General features: G+C 41.6%; 1 protein-coding gene across 1 annotated transcript in view; it reads right to left on the minus strand.

The window, feature by feature from the left end:
- Positions 1 to 24,034, minus strand: part of LOC141109853 (zona pellucida-like domain-containing protein 1) — a 53,214-nt gene extending 29,180 nt beyond the window's left edge. The window contains exons 1-2 of the mRNA XM_073601111.1: positions 23,947 to 24,034; positions 22,128 to 22,354 (exon numbers count right to left, since the gene is read on the minus strand). Coding sequence (XP_073457212.1) covers positions 22,128 to 22,354; positions 23,947 to 24,034 — 315 coding nt within the window. The remainder of the gene's footprint in view (positions 1 to 22,127; positions 22,355 to 23,946) is intronic.
- Between the last annotated feature and the right edge of the window lie 2,546 nt (positions 24,035 to 26,580).

Consider the following 26,580-nt stretch of genomic DNA (forward strand, 5'->3'; position numbering starts at 1 on the left):
AGTCGAAAAAAATTAGATTGAATGTACAGCATAAATCATGGAACCAAAGTGGATCAGACAGTAAGAAGGGAATCAGTCCCCGCAGCCCATATTTTATCAAATTGTTTAGGAGAGCTCCTAAAAATGTGTAGGTAAGTTGGTATAATGGTAGGGCTGCGTTAATCAAATGCTCCGATTCTGTAAGGGTTGGTGGAAAGGGTATTTCTCAGGTGACCAGAATAATCTTCTTTGCATTGGACATTTGGGAGACCTACAACTGTTTCCTTGTCAAAAGAAGTTTATTGAGTATACAATGTTATAAAGATACATAAAGTAAGTTTACAAGGATCTATAAAGTAAGCTCATTGTTTTACAGTAGGGTTTATATAGGTAAATATCATGAAATTTCAAATATTAAACATTGGGTTCACGTAAACCTAAATTAAAGATATATATCATTTCCTTAGTTACTTTTGTAGGTATTTAAATGATTTATACCTACTATACATATTGTTTACTAGTAGAGTGTATATAGGTCAAATAAATTATGATAATGAGCTTTAATCGTAAGGTGGAGAAAAGGAAAGAGAAAGAAGAAAAAGGGTTGAAAGGTAGAGGTATGGTCCACAAGGTTGTCCCGCTCGTCAGTTTATTATTCTTTTTAGTTCTCTTTGAAGCCTTAGAATGGGTGTCTCTGTAAGTCATTTAATCTGTTACCATGGCAACAGGACAGAGTCATTGAAGTTTGACAGGAACTGTTGTTTTATCCAAGGATGCCAAAGTTTTTCAAATTTTGGAATTTGATTTTGATCGATGGCTACCATCTTAGCATGGGACATTGTAATATTCATTCTGTGAATTGTTTCTGCTAGTACCAATGTAGGAGATTTCCATGCCTTGGCCACTGTTTGTTTTGCAGCCGCTATTAGTTGGATCATTAGTTTGAATTGAGAGAGTGTTAACCATTCCAGTTTTAGATTAAGTAAAGTTAAATATGGATCTGGTTGTATTATTTTTTTTAATATTTTAGATGCAATCACGAAGACTTCCTTCCAGAAGGTTTGGATTACTGGGCACGTCCACCATATGTGTAAATATTTGCCTATTTCTGGGCATCCTCGAAAACAAAGAGCTGAGGTATTAGGTGAATATTTTGCCACTCTAGCGGGTACAAGGTACCAGCGAGTTAGGACTTTATAATTTGTCTCCAGTGCTAAGATGTTGGGTGAAGATGACTTAGATGTGAGCCATATGTTAGACCAGTCCGTGTCTTCTAAAGTTCGTCCCAGGTCCTCCTCCCACCTCTGAACGTAAGAGGGTCTATTAAGATTTGCTACTCCATATAATTGATTATAAAGTGATGAAATTGTACCTTTAGCAAATGGATCTTTTGTACAGATTGATTCAAAAATGGATAATTGGGATAATGGTGTATCCCCCTTTAGGAATGGTGTATAGAAATTTTTGATTTGGAGATATCTAAATATCTCAGAGTTTGGTAGATCATATTTTTCTCTAAGCGATGGGAATGAAAGGAATGATTTAGATGCTATGAAGTCATTTAGTGTCTGAATGCCTGATGTTGTCCAAGCTTTAAAAGAATTTGGGTAGATCCATGCCGGATAAAAGGCCGGATTTCTGATAAAAGAAAGGAGAGGATTGTGTGGAGATTGTAACTGATATTTGGTTTTTAGTTTATCCCAGAGAGATAAGAAGTGTTTAGTTATGGGATTATGAATTTTAAAGCGGTCTTTAGGATCAAGCCATAATAAATTTGATATTAATAGAGGGTCATTTTCTGAAGCCTCTATAAATACCCATAATGGGATTTCCTGTTTTGCATGGTATTTGGACAGACTGGCCAAATGTGCTGCTCTGTAGTAGTTAGTAAAATTAGGGTATCCCAGGCCTCCTTTATTTTTGGGAAGATGTAGTGTGTGTATAGGTATACGTGGTTTAGAAGAGCCCCATATAAACGAAGTTGCTCTTTTTTGTACTATTCTCAAAAAATAGGAAGGAATTGGAATAGGGAGGACTCTGAATAGATAAAGCAATTTGGGTAGAATAGTCATTTTGATTGCATTAATCTTCCCCATCCAGGATAAAGGAAGTTGCGACCATTGTTTTATTAGATTTGTGATCTGTCTTAATACAGGAGGATAATTGGTTGAGAATAAGTCAGAATGAGATGCTGTTAAATGAATTCCAAGATATGGGATTGATTTTTCTGCCCATGTGAATGGGAGTGCAGCCCTAGCCGGGATCAATTCCATGTTTGTGAGTGAAATATTAAGCACTAGGCATTTCTTAGGATTAATCATAAGGCCGGATAGGGCTGCAAATCCATCAAGAGCTGGTATTAAGTTAGGACCAGAGACCTGTGGTGATGATAGAAAAAGTAATATATCGTCTGCAAATATACATAATTTGTGTGTAATACCTCCTACTTCAATGCCAGTTATAGTTTGGTTTGTTCTGATGTATTGGGCCATGGGTTCGAGTATAAGGGCAAATAATAAGGGAGATAATGGGCAACCCTGTCGGGTACCTCTTTCGATATTAAAGGCTTCAGATTTGTATCCAGCATATTTTATATAGGCTTTGGGTTTATTATATAATGCTTTGATCCATGTTAAAAAGTGGGGTCCAAAACCCCATTTTTGTAATGAATATTGCATATATTGCCAGGATACTGTGTCAAATGCCCTCTTAATATCGAGAGATAGAAAACATAAAGGGATTTTCCATTTTTTAGCAATATGTGCCAATAACACTGCCCTGTGTATATTATCGCCTGCCTGTCTATTTGGCATGAAGCCTACTTGATCTCTATGTATTAATTTTCCTATAAGGCTATTGAGGCGTTTTGCTATTATTTTTGCTAATAATTTAATATCGAGGTTTAACAGAGAGATAGGCCGATAATTCACACAGGAAGTATCATCAGAAAGGGGTTTTGGGATCATACAAACAATTGCCATTAGTGTTTCTTGCCGAAAAGAATGTCCATCTAGAAGTTTGTTAAAAGTTTCAGTGAGAATGGGAGAGAGTATTTCTGAGAATGTTTTATAGTATAAAGCCGAGTAGCCGTCTGGGCCTGGTCTTTTGTTAAGTTTTAGGTCTTTTATGGCGTTAGCAACTTCATCTATAGTTATAGGCTCATCCAAACTGCTTTTTTGATTCTGAGATAACTCAGGTAAGGTTATTTTTGAGAAGAAGGATTCAGCCTCTGTAGGATTAAATTCGTTGTTTGTCTTGTATAAAGTTGCGAGATGTGAGTGAAATTTATGGACTATTTTAACTGGATTACAAGTGTAAACATTTTTTGATAATTTCAAACGTATTGGTTTGAAAGATTTGTTAGTTGAATTTAATGCCTGAGCCAAATATGTACCTGGTTTGTTTGTATTCATGTAGAAATTGTGTTTGGAGCGTTTGAGGGATTTATCAACTGACTCAGTGAGAAATAGATCGTATTCCAATCTAGATTTTTCCAGATGAGAATTTGTACTCTGAGATGGATTATCTTGAAATGATATGTAGGCTGCATTAAAATTGAGTTCTAGTTTTTTTGCTAAATTTTTGCGTTCCCGTTTAAATAGTGCCATTTGTCTTTGTATTGTACCACGCAAGACAGGCTTATGAGCTTCCCACAGTGTTATTGGGGAGATGTCTGTTGTATTATTAATTGATATGAATTCCTTTAAAGCTTGTTCAATGGCCATCTGATGTAGTGGGTGTTTGAGCATTATGTCCGGTAAGTACCACGTTGGGTCATGCGCTTTTGGTATGGCTGAGGCTATAGTAGTGTATACTGCATTATGGTCAGACCACGGAATCGGAATTATATCTGATGCAATAATTTCTGGTATCATTCCTATTGTTAGAAAAATATGATCTATTCTGGTGAAGGTTTGATGAGGGTGCGAGAAATAAGTGAATTTCTTTTTCATTGGGTTAATTTCTCTCCATGAATCTACCAGATTGTATTTGGAAAGAAGTTGAGAAAAAGGTAATCTAGAGGTTATTTTGGATGGTGTAAAAGGTGATTTATCTAGAAATGGGAGGAGGACCTGGTTCGAATCCCCACACATTATCACTGTTCCTATTTTGTGTGTATTAATCACTTGTAATATATGTGAGAGGAATGGTGTAGGTTGTTTGTTAGGAGCGTAGTAGGAAATCACCGTGATTGCTGTATCCATTATATAACCCATGAGTATCAGGTATCTACCTTCTGGGTCTTTAATTTCTGATGATAAGGTGAATGGTGTGGATCGGTGAAATGCAATTAGAGTTCCCCTTTGCTTGGTACAGGCAGAAGCCGTGTAAATTTGTTGATAAAAAGGAGAAATATATTTTGGAGTAGAATCTTTGGTGAAGTGTGTTTCTTGGAGGCATACTATGTGAGCCTTCTTGTTATGGAAAGTACGGAAGGCTTTGGTCCTTTTTTGAGGGACATTTATTCCCTGAACATTCAGGGAAAGTATATTCAGTGGTGCCATGGCAATAGATCAAATAGTTTTGACTTACTTTTTGTTATGCAGAGCTGACTGCGCAGATCAACCTGTGTGGACTGAAGAGATGAATAGATAGAAAAGAAACCAGTGAATTCTGGAGTAAAGAGTAAACAAAAAACATATGAGATTAGATGATACATTGTATAAATTATTTTTTGCAAGTAATCACAATTTACCCATGAAAGAGAATAAATATCTCTCTCAGGGGAATAAGTGCCTTCGTCACACTCCCACATAATATGGTTGGGAGAATGAGGAGGGCTAATGGGGGTACACGGATCTTCCGCTTACAGGAGAGAAGTGCTATGTCAAAAGACATCAAAATGATGTTTCATTAATTGGAGTGCAGAATATAGTTTTTGTTGAAATTATTTATTCCAGGGTGGTTGTATATGGTTAGTCTTGCCCTAGGCTAAATAATTCAGTTAGAAAGGTACTGTTAATAACTTTGGTATTGATGAAGATAGTTTGCATTATTTTGGGATTTTAACCCTTTTAGAGTAAACAATTACATATTTTATTCATATGTAACTGTTTAGATATGTTAACTCATAAAATTGAGGTTGTATTGCTTCAGATTAGAATAAACAAAAACATAATTCTAGGAACTAGTTAGGTAATAATATATTTGTTTTAGGAAAAGAAAGAAAAAGCTTCAATTACTTCTGGATTATTGAACATATTTGTCCTAAAAAGTAATAAATCTATTGTTATTACCTGATAATATATAACTGAACAAGAATTTCCTTATTTCACTTATATATTCTAAGGCTATATGAATCAGAAGTAATAAGAAATATAACTGGAATGTAACATGATCCCACACAGTGTGTGACTATCAGAATGCAGTTACATTCAGTTATAAATACTGGTTTTTTATAGAGAACCATCTCTTAGTATAATAAATTAAGAGATATCAGGAATTAGGATGTCAGTCCATTGAATCTTCTTGGTCCATGGATGATGTGGCATAACGGCCTCTTTTGTGAGAATGATGATTCCCATTTTGTTCTGAAATTTTCTGGGTGCTGCCTGAAGGTGAAGATGATGCCATTCTTCTGCGTGTGGGAGTGTTGCTGCTTGTGGGTTCCGTCAGATTTAATTTTAAAAGGGTTTGTTGTAGTTCATCTGCTGATCTGCTTCTGTAAATTGTACCTTGGTAGTTAAATCTGACTGAAAAGGGGAAGCCCCATTGATACATAATGTTGTGGCGTTGCAGTTCCATTAGTTGGGGTTTCATGGATCGTCTTTTAGTAATAGTAAGTTGGGATAGGTCAGCAAAAATTTGATAATTGTGTCCTTGAAAATTAAGTTCCTTTTTTTCTCTTGCAGCAATTAGTATTTGTTCTTTCGTTCTGTAATAATGAAATTTTGTGATTATATCACGTGGGGGTCCATCTTTCTTTTTGGCTGTGAGGGCTCTGTGTACTCTGTCCAGTTCTAAACGTTCAATAGGGATATCTGGCTTTAGTTCTTGTAATAGAGCAGTAATAGTAGATTGCAGGTCTGTCACAGTTTCAGGTATTCCCCTTATGCGCAAGTTTGAATGTCTGGCTCTATTTTCGTAATCTTCGAGCTTAGTTTGAAGTATTAAATTATCTTTTTTTAATTGTTCCAATTCTGTTATATTTTCTTGGGTTGTAATTTCAATTTCATCCATTTTTATTTCTAAGGCGGTTTCCCAGCTCTCTTATTTCTTTGGTTAGGCTTTTTGATATTTGGTCTGAGGTTTGTTTTAAAGCCTTATGAAGCATCTTTTCAAATTGTAATAATATTACTGGGGATACTGAGGAGGCTTGTGGAGAAGTTTGTGAGAGGATTTGTTCTGTATCTGACTCAAATGGAGAGTCTTGCTGTGACATTTTCTGTCTGTGAGAGCGCCCTGATGCTGTATCTTGTGAGGTGACTGGAGCTGCTTTCACAGTTTGTTCCCAGGGGCAAAAAGGTTCAAATGGATACTTTTTGAGTCTGCAGGTTCCGCTTTGTCCTTCTCTTCTCTCCTCAGAGGTGTGGAGCTCTAACAATGCATGTCTGCTCTGCTAGGCTCTGCCTCCTGCCCCCCGACCTACAACTGTTTCAAGAAATCCACATACTTGTGACCAAAATGACTGTAACTATCAGACTTCTACGTACCTGACCGGCGAGTCCACTTGGGCAGAGGGTAGGCTCCCTTACTCGTCCAACTTGCGGCCCCTGGTAGAGTATACAGGAAGCACGGGAGTGCGGAGTGGTATGGGAGCCTGGTAATAGAGTCCAGATGCTGGTAGGTAGACAGTCCTTTAGCAGCAAGGTGCAAGCTGAAACACAGGCAAACAGGAGCTGAGCAGGGAGGTCCGGATACAGGCTGGGTTCGACAACAGGCAGGCAACAAGGTACAAAGGAGCAGGCAGAAGAGTAGTCAAACAGGCCAGAGGTCAGGTGCGGACAGAGTTCAGAGGAGTCCAAGAAGCAAGCTGGGTTTGTCAGGAGATCAAAGTACAGGCACAGGAACCAGGAACAAGGGCACGGAAGAGCTGTTGATCAGGCAGCACCGAGCAGAGAGTGCAGCCAGCCTTGTAGGCAGAATGGCGCACGTGCGTGCGCACCGACACGCACAGGCACACGCACCCGCACATGCCCACGCGTGTGCACCCGCACACCGGCGTGCACAGCAGCATCCACCGGATGATGCGAACCAGTGCCCACAGAAACGCGTGCGCTAGCACGCACCCGCGCACACGTCTCAACACCGGCGCCCACACCAGGGCCAGCCAAGTCGCACACACCAGTGCCTACAGAAGCGTGCACGCCAGGACGAATAGGAACGCACGCACCGGCGCACCCTGACGCACACCACGGCAAGCAACACCATGTCCACCAAGGTAACCTCTCTGACAGTGCCCCCTCCTCAAGGGCAGCCTACGGATGCCCAGTTGGGCCAATCTGGTTGCATGGGAATTTTTGAATGTTTGCAACAGTTCCTTGGCATGAAGGTTACTCTCGGGCTCCCAGGAGTTATCCTCGGGTCCACACCCCTTCCATTTGATAAGGTATTGGATTTGATTGCGCCTCTTTCTGCAATCCAGAATTGCTTCAATTTCAAATTCTTCCTCATTGTTGATCATGACAGGTTCGTGGGGGCCAGTACTACGGCCAGTAAAGGGATTAGAGGCAACTGGTTTCAGTAGAGACACATGGAAATCCGGGTGCACTTTAACCGCTTCAGCCCCGGAAGGATTTACCCCCTTCCTGACCAGAGTACTTTTTGAGATTCGGCACTGTGTCGCTTTAACTGACAATTGCGTGGTCGTGGCTCCGAAACAAAATTGACGTCTTTTTTTTCCCCATAAATAGAGCTTTCTTTTGGTGGTATTTGATCACCTCTGCGATTTTTATTTTTTGCGCTATAAACAAAATAAGAGCAGCAATTTTGAAAAAAGCACATTATTTTTTACTTTTTGCTATAATAAATATCCAAAAGAAAAACAAACGTGCGCTCATAATAAACATAATCTGTGTAAAGAATAAATAATCAAAATTCCTGTAAAAAAAGTGAAAATATACATCAAAAATAATATTGATAATTATTGAGTAGTGGAAAACTGTGAAAAGCGTGCTTAAAAAATATATATCATAACATTATATATATATATTTTTTAAGCACGCTTTTCACAGTTTTCCACTACTCAATAATTATCAATATTATTTTTGATGTATATTTTCACTTTTTTTTACAGGAATTTTGATTATTTATTCTTTACACAGATTATGTTTATTATGAGCGCACGTTTGTTTTTCTTTTAATTTTATTGTACACAGGTATTGGTGTTTTATTCGTGCAGCTTTAAATGTTTATACTATTTTTCAGCGCGGTTTTTCCTTTTTTTTATGCTTTATAATAAATATCCCCCAAAAATATATAAAAAAAACATTTTTTTTCCTCAGTTTAGGCAGATACGTATTCTTCTACATATTTTTGGTAAAAGAAAATCGCAATAAGTGTTTATTGATTGGTTTGTGCAAAAGTTATAGCGTTTACAAAAAAGGGGATAGTTTTATGGCATTTTTATTATTAATTTTTTTTTTTACTAGTAATGGCGGCAATCAGCAATTTTTATAGTGACTGAGACGTTATGGCGGACATGTCAAACATTTTTTACACATTTTTGGGACCATTGTCATTTATACAGCAGTCAGCGCTATAAAAATGCACTGATTCCTGTGTAAATGACACTGACAGTGAAGGGGTTAACCACTAGGGGGCAGGGAGGGGTTAAGTATGTCCTAGGGGAGTGATTCTAACTGTAGGGGGGATGGGCTGTGTATGTGACGTCACTGATCTCTGCTCTGATGACAGGGAGCAGAGATCCAGTGACACTGTCACTAGGCAGAACGGGGAGATGCTGTTTACAACAGCGCTGTTTACAATGCGCACACAACGGCAAATTCAAAGTAACGTACAGGTACGTTACTTTGCGCAGAAGTGCCATTCTGCCAACGTATATCTACAGGAGCCAGTCGGGAACCAGTTAAAAGAGTCAGGCAAATCAAGTTCATATGTAACATCGTTAACCTTCCTCCTCACCGGAAAAGGACCCATGAATTTAGGCCCCAGTTTTCTAGAAGGGCAGGCCATCTTCAAGTTAGCTGTGGACAACCACACTTGGTTACCAGGTTCCAAGATGAGTTCCCCACGTATCTTTTTGTCAAAGATCTTCTTGTAATAGGCCTGGGATTTGGGCATGGTTTCTTGTAGGAGTTTGTTATTAGCAGAGAAGAACTCCATAGTTTCGGAAACTGCAGGGATGGTGCATTCAGGTATTGAACTGGGTAAAAAGGATGGATGAAAACCATAGTTGGCGAAGAATGGCGTTTGATTGATGGCAGAATGCAGAGAGTTGTTATAAGAGAACTCCGCAACAGGTAACAGAAAGACCCAGTCATTCTGGGAGAAGGTGGAGAAACAACGGAGATATTGCTCCAAAGTTTGATTGGTTCTCTCTGTTTGGCCGTTCATCTGGGGATGGTAAGCCGAAGAGAACGCCAGTTCTATTTCAAGGGAACCACACAGGGCCTTCCAAAACCTTGAGGTAAACTGGACACATCGATCAGAGACAATATTTGAAGGAACCCCATGCAACCTTACGATCTCCTTAATGAACATCTTCGCCGTCTCCATGGCTGAGAGTTTACCCCTGATTGGAAGAAAATGTGCCATCTAGGATAATCTGTCTATTACAACAAGGATGGTAGAAAAACCTTCTGATGGGGGGAGTTCCACGATGAAATCCATCAAGATCATTTTTCACGGTCTCTCAGGAATGGGTAAGGGATTCAATAGGCCCCAAGCTCTTGTCCGGCTGCTCTTACTTCGGGCACAGGTGTGACAGGAATCCACATAGTTTTTACAATCAATGACCAGTTGTGGTCACCAGAAAGTACGCTGTACCAGCTCGGCCATCTTCAGGGCCTTGAAATGACCTGCCAGCTTATGGTCATGGCAAAGCTCCAGTACCGGCACCCTTAGGTCCTTAGGAACCATAATCTTGCCTTTGTGCCACAGCAAACTGTCCTTCAGGTTGGTTTCAGCAGGCTGGGGTAGTCCCATAGAGGCCTGTCTTATCCTAGAGATTAGATCCCCTTGAAGGAGCAAAAAATTTCCAGCAGGAAGGATAGTGTCCGGAGAAACTGTCTTCTTGGAGTCATGGAACATGCGGTAAAGTGCATCTGGCTTGATGTTTTTAGAGCCGGGTCTGTAAGTAATGTGAAATTGAAAGCGAGAAAAGAAGAGTGCCCATTTAGCTTGTCATGGTCTTAGTCTTTTGGCGGATCTCAGGTACTCCAAATTTTTGTGGTCGGTGTAAATTAGAATGGGTTGTGCAGCACCCTCCAGTAGATAGCGCCACTCCTCCAGAGCCGTTTTGATGGCCAGAAGTTCCCGGTCCCCTACGTCATAGTTCCTTTTAGATGTAGAGAGTTTGTGTGAGAAGAAAGCTATTGGAAATAGGAGAGCCTTGGCACCTTGACGTTGGGAGAGCACTGCTCCTACTGCAATTTCTGAGGCATCGACCTCCAAAATGAATGGCAGGGCAGGGTTAGGGTGTTTCAAAATGGAGGCCGAGGTAAATAGTTCTTTAAGTTTCTCAAAGGCCGATTGCGCCCTGGGAGTCCAGCAGAATCGGGTTCTCTGTTTAGTTAATTCAGTGATAGGAGCAATGATTTTAGAAAAGTCTTTGATGAATTTCCGATAAAAGTTGGAAAACCTGATGAAGCGCTGAATCCCCTTTTTGTCTGTTGGTGCAGGCCAGTTCAGGATGGCAGACACCTTTTGAGGGTCCATCCTGATGCCCTCGACTGAAATGATGAGACCCAAAAATTGAATGCATTGGAGTTCGAACTCACATTTGTCGAATTTAGCATACAGTCCATGTTGCCTGAGCCGAGCAAAGACATTCAAGTAATCAAGGTAATCATGAAAGATATCATTGACGAAGTGTTGGAATGTTGCTGGTGCATTGCAGAGACCGAAGGACATGACGAGGTACTCGAAATGCCCAAAGCAAGTACGGAAAGCGGTCTTCCACTCGTCCCCTTCTCGGATATGGATTAAATTATAAGCTCCGCGGAGATCCAGTTTTGTGAAAACCGTTGCAGTTCCCAACCTTTGGAGCAGTTCAGGTACCAGAGGTAGCGTGTAATGGTTTTTAATCGTTATTTTATTCAACTCCCGATAATCAATGCACGGACGAAGGGAGTGATCCTTCTTTTCCACGAAAAATATGCCAGCACCGGCCGGGGAGGTGGACGGGCGGATGAATCCTTTTTCCAGATTTGCATCAATATATTTCTTTAATGTGTCTAACTCCTGCTCAGTTAATGGGAAGATCCTCCCGAAGGGTACCTCAGTTCCGGGTAAAAGTTCTATTGGGCAGTCATAAGGTCTGTGCGGGGGAAGGATCTCTGCTCCCTTTTTGCTGAAAACATCCGAGAAGTCCTGGTAGGGTTCTGGGATAGTTTGGCATAGTTCTGTATCTGAATCTAAGCAGAGAAGTTGAGAAGTCTTACTGATTGTTCCCTGCAGACAATGCTGTTGACAGTACTCAGAGAGGAACTCGATTTTCCCTGCGCCCAATTAATACGGGGATTATGAGCTTGTAACCAAGGCATTCCCAGGATGATAGGGAAAAGAGGAGAGGAGATGGCATCTAGACAAAGGAGTTCTTGGTGCTGAAGGCCCATGGTAGCTAATAAAGGGACAGTCTCCTGTATGACAGGACCGGAACTGAGGCTGGAACCATCTGCAAGGTGTACAGCAAGGCCTTGGGCTTTGGGTAGAAAGTGGAATGCCGTGATCGGCTGCAAAAATCAGGTCAATGAAGCAGCTGCATGCTCCGGAGTCAATGATGACTGATACTGGGATAGTCTTTCCTGGAAGCTGCAATGTGATAGAGATGGCAAGGTGAGTACTAGGTTTAGGCATAACAGTTGCACACATACGAGAAGTAGAATGGCACTTACGCGTCTTGTTTGGGCAGGCACTTGCATAATGCCCAGATTCCCCACAGTACAGACACAAATTGTGAGCACGTCTGCGTAACTTCTCCTCGGGGGTCAGGGAAGGGCGAAGCAGGCCAAGCTGCGTGGGTTCTGGAGCATCTAGGACTGGAGCAGTTGATGTAGCGGAGGGCCGACTGGGGGGACTGGGAACTTGCGGGAGCATCCAGGTGGGGCGAAAAGCACTGGTAGACCTTTCGGTGCTTCGTTCTCTCAGGCGACGGTCAATTTGGATGGAGAGATTGATGAGCTCATCCAGGGACTGAGGCACTCTGACCCGTGCCAGCTCATCCTTAAGTGGGTCAGATAATCCCATCCGAAACTGGTGACGCAAGGCGGCATCGTTCCAGTCCGTGTCAGAGCTCCAGCGTCTGAACTCAACTGCATAATCTTCAGCCGCCCTGCGGCCTTGTCGGAGGGAGTGCAATGCGGCTTCAGCAGTTGCAGTCAGCTGGGGGTCCTCGTAGAGCTGAGACATCACCAGGAAGAAAGCATCCAGACTTCCTAAAGAGTCTGACTTTTGCTCCAGGAGACGGTGGGCCCAGGTTTGAGGCTCACCGGACAACAGGGAAATGACAAAGCCCACCTTGGTTGCTTCTAGTGAGAAGGTACGGGGCTGCAAGGCAAAGTAGAGCTCACAGGCATTTGGGAACGCACGGTATTTGCTACAAACTCCGGAGAACCTTTTAGGTATGGGTACTCTGGGCTCTGGAGGGAGCATAACTACGGAGGGTGCGGAAGATAATCCGGCAGACGAAGCCCCCTGGGGACTGGTGGGCGAGGAAGGAGCCTGGACTTGTTCCTCCAATCATGACTAGCCCTCCTGTAGGCTTTTTACCGCTTGGGTCAGGCCCACCAGATGTCTGCAGAGTTCATCCATGGGGGAAGCCCCCTGCCCGGACTCGGTCATGGCTGCCTGATACTATCAGACTTCTACGTACCTGACCGGCGATTCCACTTGGGCAGAGGGTAGGCTCCCTTACGCGTCCAACTCGCGGCCCCTGGTAGAGTATATAGGAAGCACGGGAGTGCGGAGTGGTATGGGAGCCTGGTAATAGAGTCCAGATGCTGGTAGGTAGACAGTCCTTTAGCAGCAAGGTGCAAGCTGAAACACAGGCAAACAGGAGCTGAGCAGGGAGGTCCGGATACAGGCTGGGTTCGGCAACAGGCAGGCAACGAGGTACAAAGGAGCAGGCAGAAGAGTAGTCAAACAGGCCAGAGGTCAGGTGCGGGCAGAGTTCAGAGGAATCCAAGAAGCAAGCTGGGTTTGTCAGGTGATCAAAGTACAGGCACAGGAAACAGGAACAAGGGCACGGAAGAACTGTTGATCGGGCAGCACCAAGCAGAGAGTGCAGCCAGCCTAAATAGGCAGATTGGCGCCAAACAGCGCACGGGCGTGCGCACCCTCATATGCCCACGCACACACACTCGCACAACGGCGTGCACATCAGCATCCACCGGAAGATGCGAATCAGTGCCCAAAGGAACGCGCACGCACCCGTGCACGCATCTGTACACCAGCGCGCACAGCAGGGCCAGCCGAGTCGCACACACTATTGCCTACAGGAGCACGCACGCCAGGACGAACAGGGACGTGTGCGAGCGCGCACCCCGACGCACACCACGGCGAGCAACACCATGTCCACCGAGGTAACCTCTCTGACAGTATCCAAAGGCATAGCAACAGGGCATGGTAAAAGTCCACCTCTAGACCACAAAGGCAAAAACAGAGTGGAATTTATCTGAGATTAAGTTTCTATAAGCGGTGAGGTTTACAATAGTTTTGATGATATAACTTAAGCTGTATAAGCCTATCCTTGGAAGATCTAACTGGGGTCATATAGGTTTCCTTCACATTTTCCCAATCTGTCTCCAATAACTTGGGTATCATCTCATGCCACTTAGACCTAGCTCAGGAGGGGGAGGCTACTTTATTACTAAGAACTTTTGAGTAATAACGTGAAATCAATTTGATCTCATAAGATGATAGCAGGAGCTTCTCCAGTGGTGTTTGGTGTAGCGTAAGGGAGGCACTGAAATTGAGCATGAACCACATGTCGCAGCTGAAGATAAAAGAGAAAGTGGTACCAAGGGATCCTGAACTCCTCCCATATTATAACAAAATGCTTCATATTACCTTCATGGAATAACTAGTGCAGAATCTTTAGACCCTTTGAGGCCCAGAATCCAGAATTGGGCACCTTAAGGAGCTCTGGGGAAATGGGATTAATAATAGAAGAACCCCAGTCTGTACAATATATGAATCAATTAACATATCAGAGGTTTCTAAGAGAGGAGTTTATGATGGCGGCACCTGGTATAAAACCTGTGATTTTTCTATACACAGAGTTATGTAAAGATTCAAAATAAGGACATAACAGCTGCCTTCTTTGCCATACAGGGGTTACCCTGGTAGGGCCTAAGCCAATTGTGTATTGGAGTCAATTGGGCTGCAAGATAGTATAGATAGAAATTGGGAAAAGCCAGTCCCACTAGTAATTAAAGTGTTGTGAAGAATAACCTAGGAGGTTTAATATTGTGTAGGAATTAAGAGCAGATATCATCAATTTGCTTCAATTATTTTCGAGGATCGCGCGCAGGAAATTCGCAAGTATATTAAGAAATGTAGGCAATAAAAATGCATTTTTATTAAATTTACTCTGCCCATAGAGTAAGGTCCCACAAAACACCTTGTCCCCATGTTGATGGGGACAAGGGCCTCTTCTCCACAACCCTTGCCCGGTGGTTGTGGGGGTCTGCCAGCAGGGGGGCTTATTGGAATCTGGAAGCCCCCTTTAACAAGGGGACCCCCAGATCCCGGCCCCCCTATGTTAATGGGTATCGGATACATTGTACCTCTACTCATTCACCAAAAAAGTGTCAAAATGGTAAAAATGACAGGAAACAGTTTGGGACAAGTCCTCTATGTAAAAAAAAGTGTCACACAATGTCCATTCATCTTTGATCCAAGCGCCAACGCCGAGGAAAAAAAAAAGACTCTGCCTCGATGGGAGGCGTCCCACGACTGCAGGCTTTTTGCAATGACAGCTGTTATATAGCTGAGGGCGGGCCACCCATTTACATCACCTGATGGCCCCGCCCTCAGCTATATAACAGCTGTCATTTTAAAAAGCCTGCAGTCGCGGGACGCCTCTCATCGAGGTGGAGTTTTTCTGGGTTTTTTTCTCGGGTTGTCGGTGCTTGGATCGAAGATGAATGGACATAGCGGGACATTTTAATTTTTTTTATTTTTTAATAAAGGACTCCCAAACTGTCTACTGTCATTTTTACCATTTTGACACTTTTTAGTAAATGTGTAGGGGTACAATGTACACGATACCCATTCACATAGGGGGGCGGGATCTAGGGGTCCCCTTGGGGGCTTCCAGATTCCGATAAGCCCCCCGTTGGAAGGTGTTTTGAGGGACCCCAAAACACCTTTCTCATGTTGAGGGCATGTGGTCTGGTATGGTTCAGGAGGGAAAGCATCCCCTCCTGAAAAGAAAGCGTCCCCCCCTTTTCCTGTGGTCTGCCAGGTTCCAGGTTGCGTGCTCAGATATGGTCTGGTATGGATTTTAGGGAGGACCCCCACGCAATTTTTTTTAAATTTTAGTGCAGGTTTCCCCTTAATATCCATACTAGACACTTCAGGTCTGGTATGGATTTTGGGGGGACCCCCACACATTTTTTTTTTTATTTTGGTGCGGAATTCCACTTAATATTCATACCAGACCCAAAGTGCCTGGTAATGGACTGGGGGGGACCCATGTCGTTTTTTTCAATGATTTTTATCTATATTGCCGGGATCCGACAATTTATTAAAGCCGCGAGCATGACATCCTTTAGAAATGTAATTTTGCTGTGGTACTGTTCTAAAAACAGGAAAGATGTGCGAATTTACAGGCATACTAAGGACACTCCCAGGCATGATATTTAAAGGAATATTTCATTTTTATTGTTTCACTTTAAGCTTTATTAAAATCACTGCTCCCGAAAAAACGGCCGTTTTTAAAACTTTTATTTGCATTGATACATGTCTCGTGAAGCAGGACCCAGGTCCCCAAACACTTTTTATGGCAATAACATGCATATAAGCCTTTACAATGAGCACTTTAGATTTTTCATGTTTGTGTACCATAGACTTTAACAGGGTTTGCACAAATTTTTTGCCTTTTCGCAAGTTCTGGTGAGAACCGAACCAGGGGGTGCTCGGCTCATCCCTATTGATGACTAGTATAGCTGAGGATACAGCTTTTCAAGCAACTTTGCACGGGAGACATCCGAGTCTACTAGACCACCAGTGTCTCCATAAGAGGACCCCTGTCACCTGCCTATGCTATCACATACGGGGCTTATTAGCCCCCTTATGATAGCAATAAAGTAGCAAAACATAAATAAAAACAAATGTAAAAAAAAAATAATTATATAAAGTAAATTTTTTTTAAAAAGGAAGGAACCCCCATCGCCCCCATATGCACCCCATAAAAAAATCACAGCATAGGGGGAGCATGTGTATGGAATTTGTTGCTGTTTGAATGAATGATCTGCTCATATACAATCTAGAGAAAGAGTATTTGCTGGATTCTGAAGGGATAATGAACTTACATATTTTTGCCCAAATAAGAACTATTACTTGGTCTTTTTAGGGCAAATTGTGTTAAAGATTAGTTTGAAATTCATATCCATCTGCTCAATAAATAGTAAAGGTGACACTAAAGGGTCTATTTATAAATGCAGTATGGATCAACAATTAAATTCTCTATGTTTTTAACACTAGTATTTTCCCTAAGAAATCACTAAGAGCCCTTTCACACTGGGGCGGTTTGCAGGCGCTATTGCGCTAATAATAGCGCCTGCAAACCGACCCGAAAGTGCCTCTGCTTTCATTCCAGTGTGAAAGCCCCGAGGGCTTTCACACTGGAGCGATGCGCTGGCAGTTCGGTAAAAAAAGTCCTGCTAGCAGCATCTTTGGAGCGGTGAAGGAGCGGAGTGTATGCCGCTCCTTTACCGCTCCTGCCCATTGAAATCAATGGGACGGCGCGGCTATACCGCCGGCAAAGCACCTCTGCAGAGGCGCTTTGTGGTGGTATTTAACCCTTTCTCGGCCGCTAGCGGGGGTAAAACCGCCCCGCTAGTTGCCGCATACCGACAGTAAAACGCCGCTAATAATAGCAGCGTTTTACCGCCGACGCCGCCCCCACCCCAGTGTGAAAGGGCTCTAAGCACCATTTAGAGGCAACAACGCATCACCTTTAAACAAACAGTTTCTCTGCCAAGTAGGTGTCAGGAGCGTCATGCCAGCCATGCTCGCACCACAGTGCACACGTGGATGCAAAGGTGTGTCTGCCACAGATCCTATCATCTGATGGCCTATTTAAAACTTAAAGTGGAAGTAAACCCTGCTATCATTTTGAGCCAAGAAAGCTGCCATCTTGGCTTCCGTTTAATCTTCAACTTCCATGGTGCTGCACATGTAATCAGTTATGACACCAGCCATTGGATGGTTTGACAGTTTGGTTGAGAGCACAACCAATATGACAGTTAGTATTTCCGGCATGCCGGGAAAGTAACTGTTTTTTTAAAACTATTAAATCGATGGGTTTACTTCCGCTTTAAGGCCTGCATGATATTATCTCTGGGTAGTCTACAGCTTATACCCTTGTGTAAAGTGTTCTTGAAAGCTTGCTTGATCCTGTCACTGAACCGATTACTGCTTCTCCGAATTTCCCTTGCCTGCTCATTTCTGCTGCTCACCAGTGTTACCAACCTCGGCCTTGAATTTTTATATAAGATTCTGCCTTCTAATGTTGTACTTTGCCAGCACGTTGCTGACGCTTGCCTGTTTCTGACCTGGACTTTGATCGTGATTCTGTTAAATTCTGCCTGGCTGTTACCCAACTTGGCTTGTGACCTGACTCCACGCTTCTGCTTATCTGACCTCAGTATTTCCAAGCTCAAATTTGCTGATTCAACTTCCTGGCACCTGCACACTTCTGTTGCCATAGCAGTCCCTGTGTCTACTAAGGGTGCATGGACATGAACTGTGTAAGAGGCCAGCCTCTTCATCTTAAATTCCATTGACAGGTATGTGGCAGTAGGCTAGTCATGTTTAGCGATAAGCAAATCTGTTTGCGAACCAGCCAAAATAAGGATTGCAAACTTTTCATTATCCTGAATATATACAAGAAAATTGGTCCAACCTGCAGATTGTACAATTCATGAATCACAATTTCCATGGTTCCTTCAAGGAAGCCTTGTCAGGATTTTGTGATATTTGATTCTGAAAATGTTAGTTGCATTGCTAACACTATAAAGACTTGATAAGAAGATCATTGATAAAGAGTAAATCCACTTTTGTCAAGAAAATAAAATTCCCCCTGGGTGATCTACAGTGGATATAAAAAGTCTACACACCCCTGTTAAATGTCAGGTTTCTGTGATGTAAAAAATGAACCAAAGATAAATCATTTCAGAATGTTTTCCACCTTTAATGTGACCTGTAAACTGCACAATTCAACTCAATACAACTCAACTCCAAGAAGTGGATGTCCCTTCAAAATTGATGAAAAGACGAGACGAAAACTGGTCAGGGAGGCTGCCCAAGAGGCCTACAGCAACAATAATGGAGCTGCAGGAATAGTAGGGCAAGTGGGGCTATGGGGCTATGTCAGGGGTGTCCAAACTATTTTCAAAGAGAGCCAGATTTGATGAAGTGAACATGCATGAGGGCCAACCATTTTGCCTGACATTCTTTGAACCATTAAAATTAGTTGTGTTCGTCCGAGCACTAATACACTGCCTAGTGGCTGTGTGGCTGTGTGTTGTGAAAAGATGAGCTCGGGCATGTTATTTGGATATATATATCTTTTGTGGCCCCCAATGAATCCCAGAGCAACGCTCAGGACTAAGGATGAGCTTGGGTGTGTTATTTGGATATACCATATTTATCGGCATATACCACGCACCTTCACTTTAACCGGTTCCCGACCGGCTCCTGTACTTTTACGTCGGCAGAATGGCACGGCTGCGCAAAGTAACGTACCCGTACGTTACTTTGAATTTGCCGCCTTGTGCGCGCTTGCCTGCCGCGATCTCCGTGAGTCGGGTCGCGGGTCCCGCGGACTAGATCGCCGCGTGCATACCTGCGATCTCCTCACGGAGAGGACGAACGGGGAGATGCCGTTGTAAACAGCATTTCCCCGTTCTGTCTAGTGACAAGTGTCACTTGATCTCTGCTGCCTATCATCGGAGCAAAGATCAGTGACGTCACACACCAGCCCACTCCCCTAGGACATACTTAACCCCTCCCCACCCCCTAGTGGTTAACCCCTTCACTGCCAGTGTCATTTATACAGGAATCAATGCATTTTTATAGCACTGATTGCTGTATAAATGACAATGGTCCCACAAATGTGTAAAAAATGTCCGACATGTCCGCCATAACGTCGCAGTCACAATAAAAATCGCTGATCGCCGCCATTACTAGTAAAAAAAAAAAATTATTAATAAAAATGCCATAAAACTATCCCCTATTTTGTAAACGCTATAACTTTTGCGCAAACAAATCAATAAATGCTTATTGCAATTTTTTTTTACCAAAAATATGTAGAAGAGTATGTATCGGCCTAAACTGAGGAAATAAATTTTTTTTTATATATTTTTTGGGGATAATTATTATAGCAAAATGTAAAAAATAATGCGTTTTTTTTCAAAATTGTCGCTCTTATTTTGTTTATGGCGCAAAAAATAAAAATCGCAGAGATGATCAAATACCACCAAAAGAAAGCTCTATTTGTGGGATAAAAAGGACGTCAATTTTGTTTCAGAGCCACGTCGCACTACCGCGCAATTGTCAATTAAAGCGACGCAGTGCCGAATCGCAAAAAACGCTCTGGTCAGGAAGGAGGTAAATCCTTCTGGGGCTGAGGTGGTTAAGAGGGAAGTTTCAGGAAAAAAATAAATTTTAAATAAAGAACTGTGAGGCAAAATAAGGGTCAGTGCCCATCTGCAGCCTCACAAGTACCATGAATGCAGCCTCACCCTTGCGATGAATGCAGCCTCACCATTGCCATGAATGCAGCCTTACCATTGCCATTAATGCAGGCTTACCATTGCATGAATGCAGCCTCACCATTGCATGAATGCAGCCTCCCCATTGACATGAATGCAGCCTCAAATGCAGCCTCACCATTGCATGATTGCAGCCTCACCATTGCATGAATGCAGTGGCCTCTTTAATATAAAGTCCCGCCTCTTATGATAGACAGAACAGTCGTCCAATGGCAGCCCAGGAGACGGGATTTCCTATTACAGAGGCCGCTCGGGGATTCGTTAAGGGCCACAAAAGATATATATAGCCAAATTACCAGTGGGGCCGTTTGAAACGCAATTGGCCCGCGGGCCGGACTTTGGACATGCCTGGGCTATGGGGCAGAGTGCAAGACGGAAGCCTTTTCTAATGAAGAAAAACATCCAATCCTGGCTAAATTTTGCAAAAACACATCTGAAGTCTCCCAGCATGTGGGAAAATGTGTTCTGGTCTGATGAAACCAAGGTTGAACTTTTTGGCCATAATTCCAAAAGATATGTTTGGCGCAAAAACAACACTGCATATCACCAAAAGAACACCATACTCACAGTGAAGCATGGTGGTGGCAGCATCATGCTTTGGGGCTATTTTTCTTCAGCTGGATCAGGGGCCTTAGTCAAGGTAGAGGGAATTATGAACAGTTTCAAATACCAGTCAATATTGGCACAAAACCTTCAGGCTTCTGCTAAAAAGCTGAATATGAAGAGGAACTTTATCTTTCAGGATGACAATGACCCAAAGCATACATAGAAATCAACAAAGGAATGGCTTCACCAGAAGAAGATTAAAGTTTTGCAATGGCCCAGCCAGAGCCCAGACCTGAATCTGATTGAAAATCTGTGGGGTGATCTGAAGAGGGCTGTGCACAGGAGATGCCCTCGCAATCTAACAGATTTGGAGTGTTTTTGCAAAGAAGAGTGGGCAAATATTGCCAAGTCAAGATGAGACATGCTGATAGACTCATACCCAAAAAGACTGAGTGCTGTAAGAAAAACAAAGTATTAGTTTAAGGGTGTGTACACTTATGCAACCATAATATTTTAGATTTTTATTTTTACTTCCCTCCACCTAAAGGATTTCAGTTTGTTTTTCAACTGAGTTGTACAGTTTATTTGGTCACATTAAAGGTGGAAAAAGTTCTGAAATTATTTATCTTTGTCTCATTTTTTTACATCACAGAAACCTGACATTTTAACAGGGGTTGTGGACTTTTTAGATCCACTGTATATTTGTTGCAAGTTTTTTTAGCAAACATTGTAGCTGAGTCTTTCCTGTCTCTGTTTTTAATAAAACGCTGCATGTTCTACTATGTCCTTGGAAGTATGGTTCCTGAATGGGAGTGTCTGTGTTTATTCTAATTATCTGGTGCTCTTTCTGTGTTCGAATGAGGAAAGTTGCAGTGTTTGCATCCCTTTAGAAGTTAACTTTAAGGGAGTATCTTACCAAATATACAGTATAATGGCCATTGCGAAGGATGTCTAAAATTTTACTTGTATCTTAGTGCAAACTTATGGGAAAATCAGTAAGCCAATCACACAAGCAGTAAATGAAATTTCTGGGGAAGTTCTGTACACCATCTGTGTACAGAAATCCTCCAAGTTGCCATACTGCATTGAATTTTACAGAAAATTACAGCACCTGCAGATTGAAAAGAAAATGTAATTTTTAATAACATTAAATTACAATATGACTTGTGTAGCAATTTTATATCTTATATTACTTATTTGTATTTGCTTTTTTTTTTTCATGAAAGTGGAGTTACCATTTAATATTCCATGCATACCAGTAATTTTTAACAGATATCAAACCTTCTGCCTTAAAATGGCCCAGTACATTTCCAATCAGTGAATACATTCATTACCAATTTGTCTTTCATTTCCCTATAATCCAGATCACAACAACCCATGCACAAAAATCAAGAGCTTTATCTATTGCTAGAAATTATCAGGTGCTATGTAAACATGGTCTATTGATGCTCTTATTTACTGTATACCAGCGGTACTTACTTGAATTATGTTTCCACATACATTACTACTGGAGTCATCAAGAAGTAGAGTAAAATTCAGCAATGGAGTATCGGTTGAGTTATCCCAGGTACCCAGACATCCTGTATTGTTGTGTATTCCATTAAGAGCAAGATCAGTTGGATTAAAGTTAGCAAAGTAAACTGGGCATACTTTTATAGACAGGCGAATATCTCTTGGTCCGCAATTTACAGAAATGTCAGTGTTATCTAGGTAGACAAAAATAAAAATACAATACAGCAACAGTTTAGGGCACCTGATATTAAAACTTGAAAAACTTGTATTTTGCCATTTTTCATAGGAAATATTCATTCATGCTTTCACATGTTAAAGTTTCTCTGGGCAATGTGTCTACTTTTTTGAACATTTTTTGATTCAATGCAAAAAATATCTGTTCTGTGAATACACGCCAATTTAGAAATATACTATATTACCAAAAGTATTGGGACACCTGCCTTTACATGCACATGAACATTAACGGCATCCCAGTCTTAGTCCGTAGAGTTCAATATTGAGTTGGCCCACCCTTTGCAGCTATAACAGCTTCAACTCTGGGAATACTGTCCACAAGGTTTAGGAGCGTGTATGGGAATATTTGACCATTCTTCCAGCCGTACATTTGTGAGGTCAGGCACTGATATGGACGAGAAGGCCAGACTCCCAGTCTCCGCTCTAATTCATCCCAAAAGTGTTCTATCAGGTTGAGGTCAGGACTCTGTGCATGCCAGTCAAGTTCATCCACTCAAAACTCGCTCATCCATGTCTTTAGGGACCTTGCTTTGTGCACTGGTGCGCAGTCATGTTGGAACAGGAAGGGGCCATTACCAAACTGTTCCCACGAAGTTGGGAGCATGAAATTGTCCAAAATATCTTGGTATGCTGAAGACCTAATGCCCTGTACACACGGTAGAACATTGATCGGACATTCCGACAACAAAATCTATTGATTTTTTCTGACGGATATTGGCTCAAACTTGTCTTGCATACACACGGTCACACAAAGTTGTCGGAAAATCCAATTGTTCTGAACGCGGTGACGTAAAACACGTATGTCAGGACTATAAATGGGGCAGTAGCCAATAGCTTTCGTTTCCTAATTTATTCCGAGCATGCGTGGCACTTTGTGCGTCGGATTTGTGTACACACGATCGGAATTTCCGACAACGGATTTTGTTGTCGGAAAATTTTATAGCAAGCTCTCAAACATAAGGGTTCCCTTCACTGAAACTAAGGGGCCAAACCCAACCCCTGAAAAACAACCTCACACCATAATCCCCCCTCCACCAAATGATTTGGACCAGTGCACAAAGCAAGGTCCATAAGGCTTACCTGTAGGTGCAGTGAATATCTCCTAAACCTGCGGTATTTAGGAGAAATTCTGGAAATTGGAAGCAGCCATTAATGTCACTGGCGCATGAGCACTGTGCCATCCCTTCATCCCTTCAGAGCTTTGTGCCATGGCCAAGACTCCAGTGCACATGAATGGAAGTGATGTCATTGCAGCTCGGCCATTCAAAGGGCCAGAGCCTGCAAACCCAGAAGGAAGACCGGGTGAAGATGGAAGCCATGTCAACATGACAGAGCACCGTTGGAGGACTTCATTTTAATGTTAGTCTGCCATAATGTGCTAGTATGCGGCATACTAGCACAATATGGCTTAAACCACTCTGGGGCTCATTTTTTTTTTTTTAGTTAATCAAAGAGTTTACTACCGCTTTAAAAGTGGCAACTGGAAGATTTCAAGGCAACATTGAATAGAGGAATAAAGATTTTCTACACATAGGCGCCTCATTACCCATACCTGGAAGTCGATTATATATTGGTGAGCAGAGTTGTCCAAATGATGGATGCGAAGATACCACTAACAGCAGAATAAAGGCTAAATTCATTTTTAGATCCTATAATCAAAGGTACAAGAATAATATTAATGATACTAAAAAACTATTTTTTTTTTTCTAGGTACACATGAAATATTACATATAAATACAATTGTGGAATTCAATAAAGAAGTTACAAAACTTTTCTGGCAGTATGACCCCTTTGTGTTTAATTATTTTTATTAATATTCAGATGGAATATAAAAGGTACAAACCATAAACACCTTGCAATAAGGTTTACAATACAAGTAGGCCCATTAGCAGCTGATAACAAGCATGCAGTATGTAATCAAATAACTGGCTTTAATTAAGTCCAACTGTGAACTGGTGTACAAAGAGATGCCAGTGCTCAGATTAGGGCATGTAGGTGATGGGAAGCTGTCAGGAATGTAAGCTTTCTACACTGGGCACTTTGATTGCTTTAATGCCAGCAGCGACCAGTGTGCTAGCAACCAGGGACTCATCCCCAATCCCCTTGAGTTGTCAGCCAGGAAATTCCCCAGCCAACTGCTGAATATAAACATATGGGGTAGGGATGCTGATGAGAGATGAGTATACTTGGACAATGACAAGAATCTCCCAGTCTGGGAGTGTTGGGGGGGCTGATCCTACACTGAGAATGGAGTGTCCAGTATGGAGATCAGTGTTAACCCCTCATCAAGCCTCCATGCAGCAAATTTTTGTAGCTGTTTTTGACAGATGGAAGTCACCTGCAGCAATTTCAGATCCTTTTGCCAATTTTTTCTTGCTATACCTCTGTAGTCAATCCTCATAAACTACTATGGGGCATCTCTTGAGTTTCCCCTGTATTGGGAAATGGCTACATAGAAGTTAATAGGGATTGACTGTGCAGCCATGGACAGTGGCCAAAGAATCTTAAGATTGGCTGGGGCCATTGGTTTCAGGTAAGTAGATGTCTGGGATGGGGGAGAGGACATTATTTTGTTAAGGGGGCTAGTCAAACAGGGATAACTGTACTTTCTCTGGAATAACAGTTGTGTAGCGTCCCCTATAAATCAAAGTATTTAAAAATGACTGTATAAATGAATGTGGTAAACAAAACTGTGTACATGAACTTATATAGGAAATATAATATCAAATTTACCAAAAAACATTATAATTTAACTTTAAGAATAATAACTCAGCAAATCTTTACATTCCCAAAGCTGGAAACATTTCTGAAATGGTGTTCAGAAATGGCCCGCTGCCTATCAGAAATACTCATTATCATTCATGTAATCTTTCCATTATCTTAGAAGAAATCTCTATGACTTGGCTGATCCATGAGAAGGGTGAAGGAAGGTAATAACTGCAAGTGCACCACATGTGTCAGCCAAGCGAGTCACACAAGGAGCAATGTTGGATCCCAGCATTGTATATAACAAGCAAATGTCTTCCCACCCATAATTGTTTGGGAACGTTTGTCTGTCCATGTCCAGGTTTGATGGTACAGATTTCTATGCAAGTCCAGGTTTGATGGTACAGATTTCTATCATTTTAAGAGGTTTTATTAAATATAAAGTAATTCCCTTAGTTATAATTATGTTGCGTTGTTCAATGCTACATCAATGTTTCATAATAGCATCAGTGCTGAAGTCCATACGTAAACCATAAATCCTTTATTCAATAAAATCCAAATAATCCAATATTGCAACTAACACGTTTTGGCTAACAAAGCTTTACTCTATGCTTGGTGCTAATGATGATATATAGGTATAATTAATATAGAAAATCATTTTAAATGACACAATATTTTTGGAAGCTTTTTTAAAAAAGCTGTAAAAATGCCTTTATTGACAATGTCTAGAAAACTCACAATAAAGCTGACATAAAGATTAGTCTCCAAAAAGTATAAAGGGCAATGATTCTGTGTTAAGTGCAGTAACCCATTCCAATAGACAATAGCTTACTATAATGAGTTGAGAGAAAGATGAATGGATTGGTATACTATACATTGCAAATTCAATAAACTGTTACAGATTAATTAACTAGTTGCCTTCTTTGCAGTCACAGCTTTTATAAAGGAGTAAGCTCTGCTAAATGTTGTAGATTTCATTCTGTAGGTCAGATTATATTATATTATAAACATATTTTAAATTGTCATACATACAAATATACTGTATTACTCACCAGATACAGAGGTATTAATCAATGCTGCTGACGGTAAGAAAATGCAGATAAAGCCTTCAAAGGGTTTATAAGAGCTGTTGAAAGACGGAAGTTAATTTTAGAAGTTTCAACCAATACCTATCTATTGGGCAAATTTTTATTTTGTAACATCAACTGGAATTTCATCTTTGTGGGTTTTTTTCAAGAACAAAAGATGATATCACCAACAAAGAGTCATATTTCTAGAAGAGAAAAAACAAATGTCAGAATTACAATATATAGGTAACCTGAAAGCAAAACATAATGTGGCTTGGTTTCTGCATAAACAGAAGCATAACAAGAGACACCCAAGTTGATAATCTATCTAAAGAGCTTGAGACTTAAAAGAGAAGTATGGCCAAACCTTTTTGGCCATGCTTCTCTTGTGGGTACAATTTGCACTCCTGTGA

This window comes from Aquarana catesbeiana, linkage group LG10, assembly GCF_042186555.1.
Source record: "Aquarana catesbeiana isolate 2022-GZ linkage group LG10, ASM4218655v1, whole genome shotgun sequence".
Lineage (NCBI taxonomy): Eukaryota > Metazoa > Chordata > Amphibia > Anura > Ranidae > Aquarana > Aquarana catesbeiana.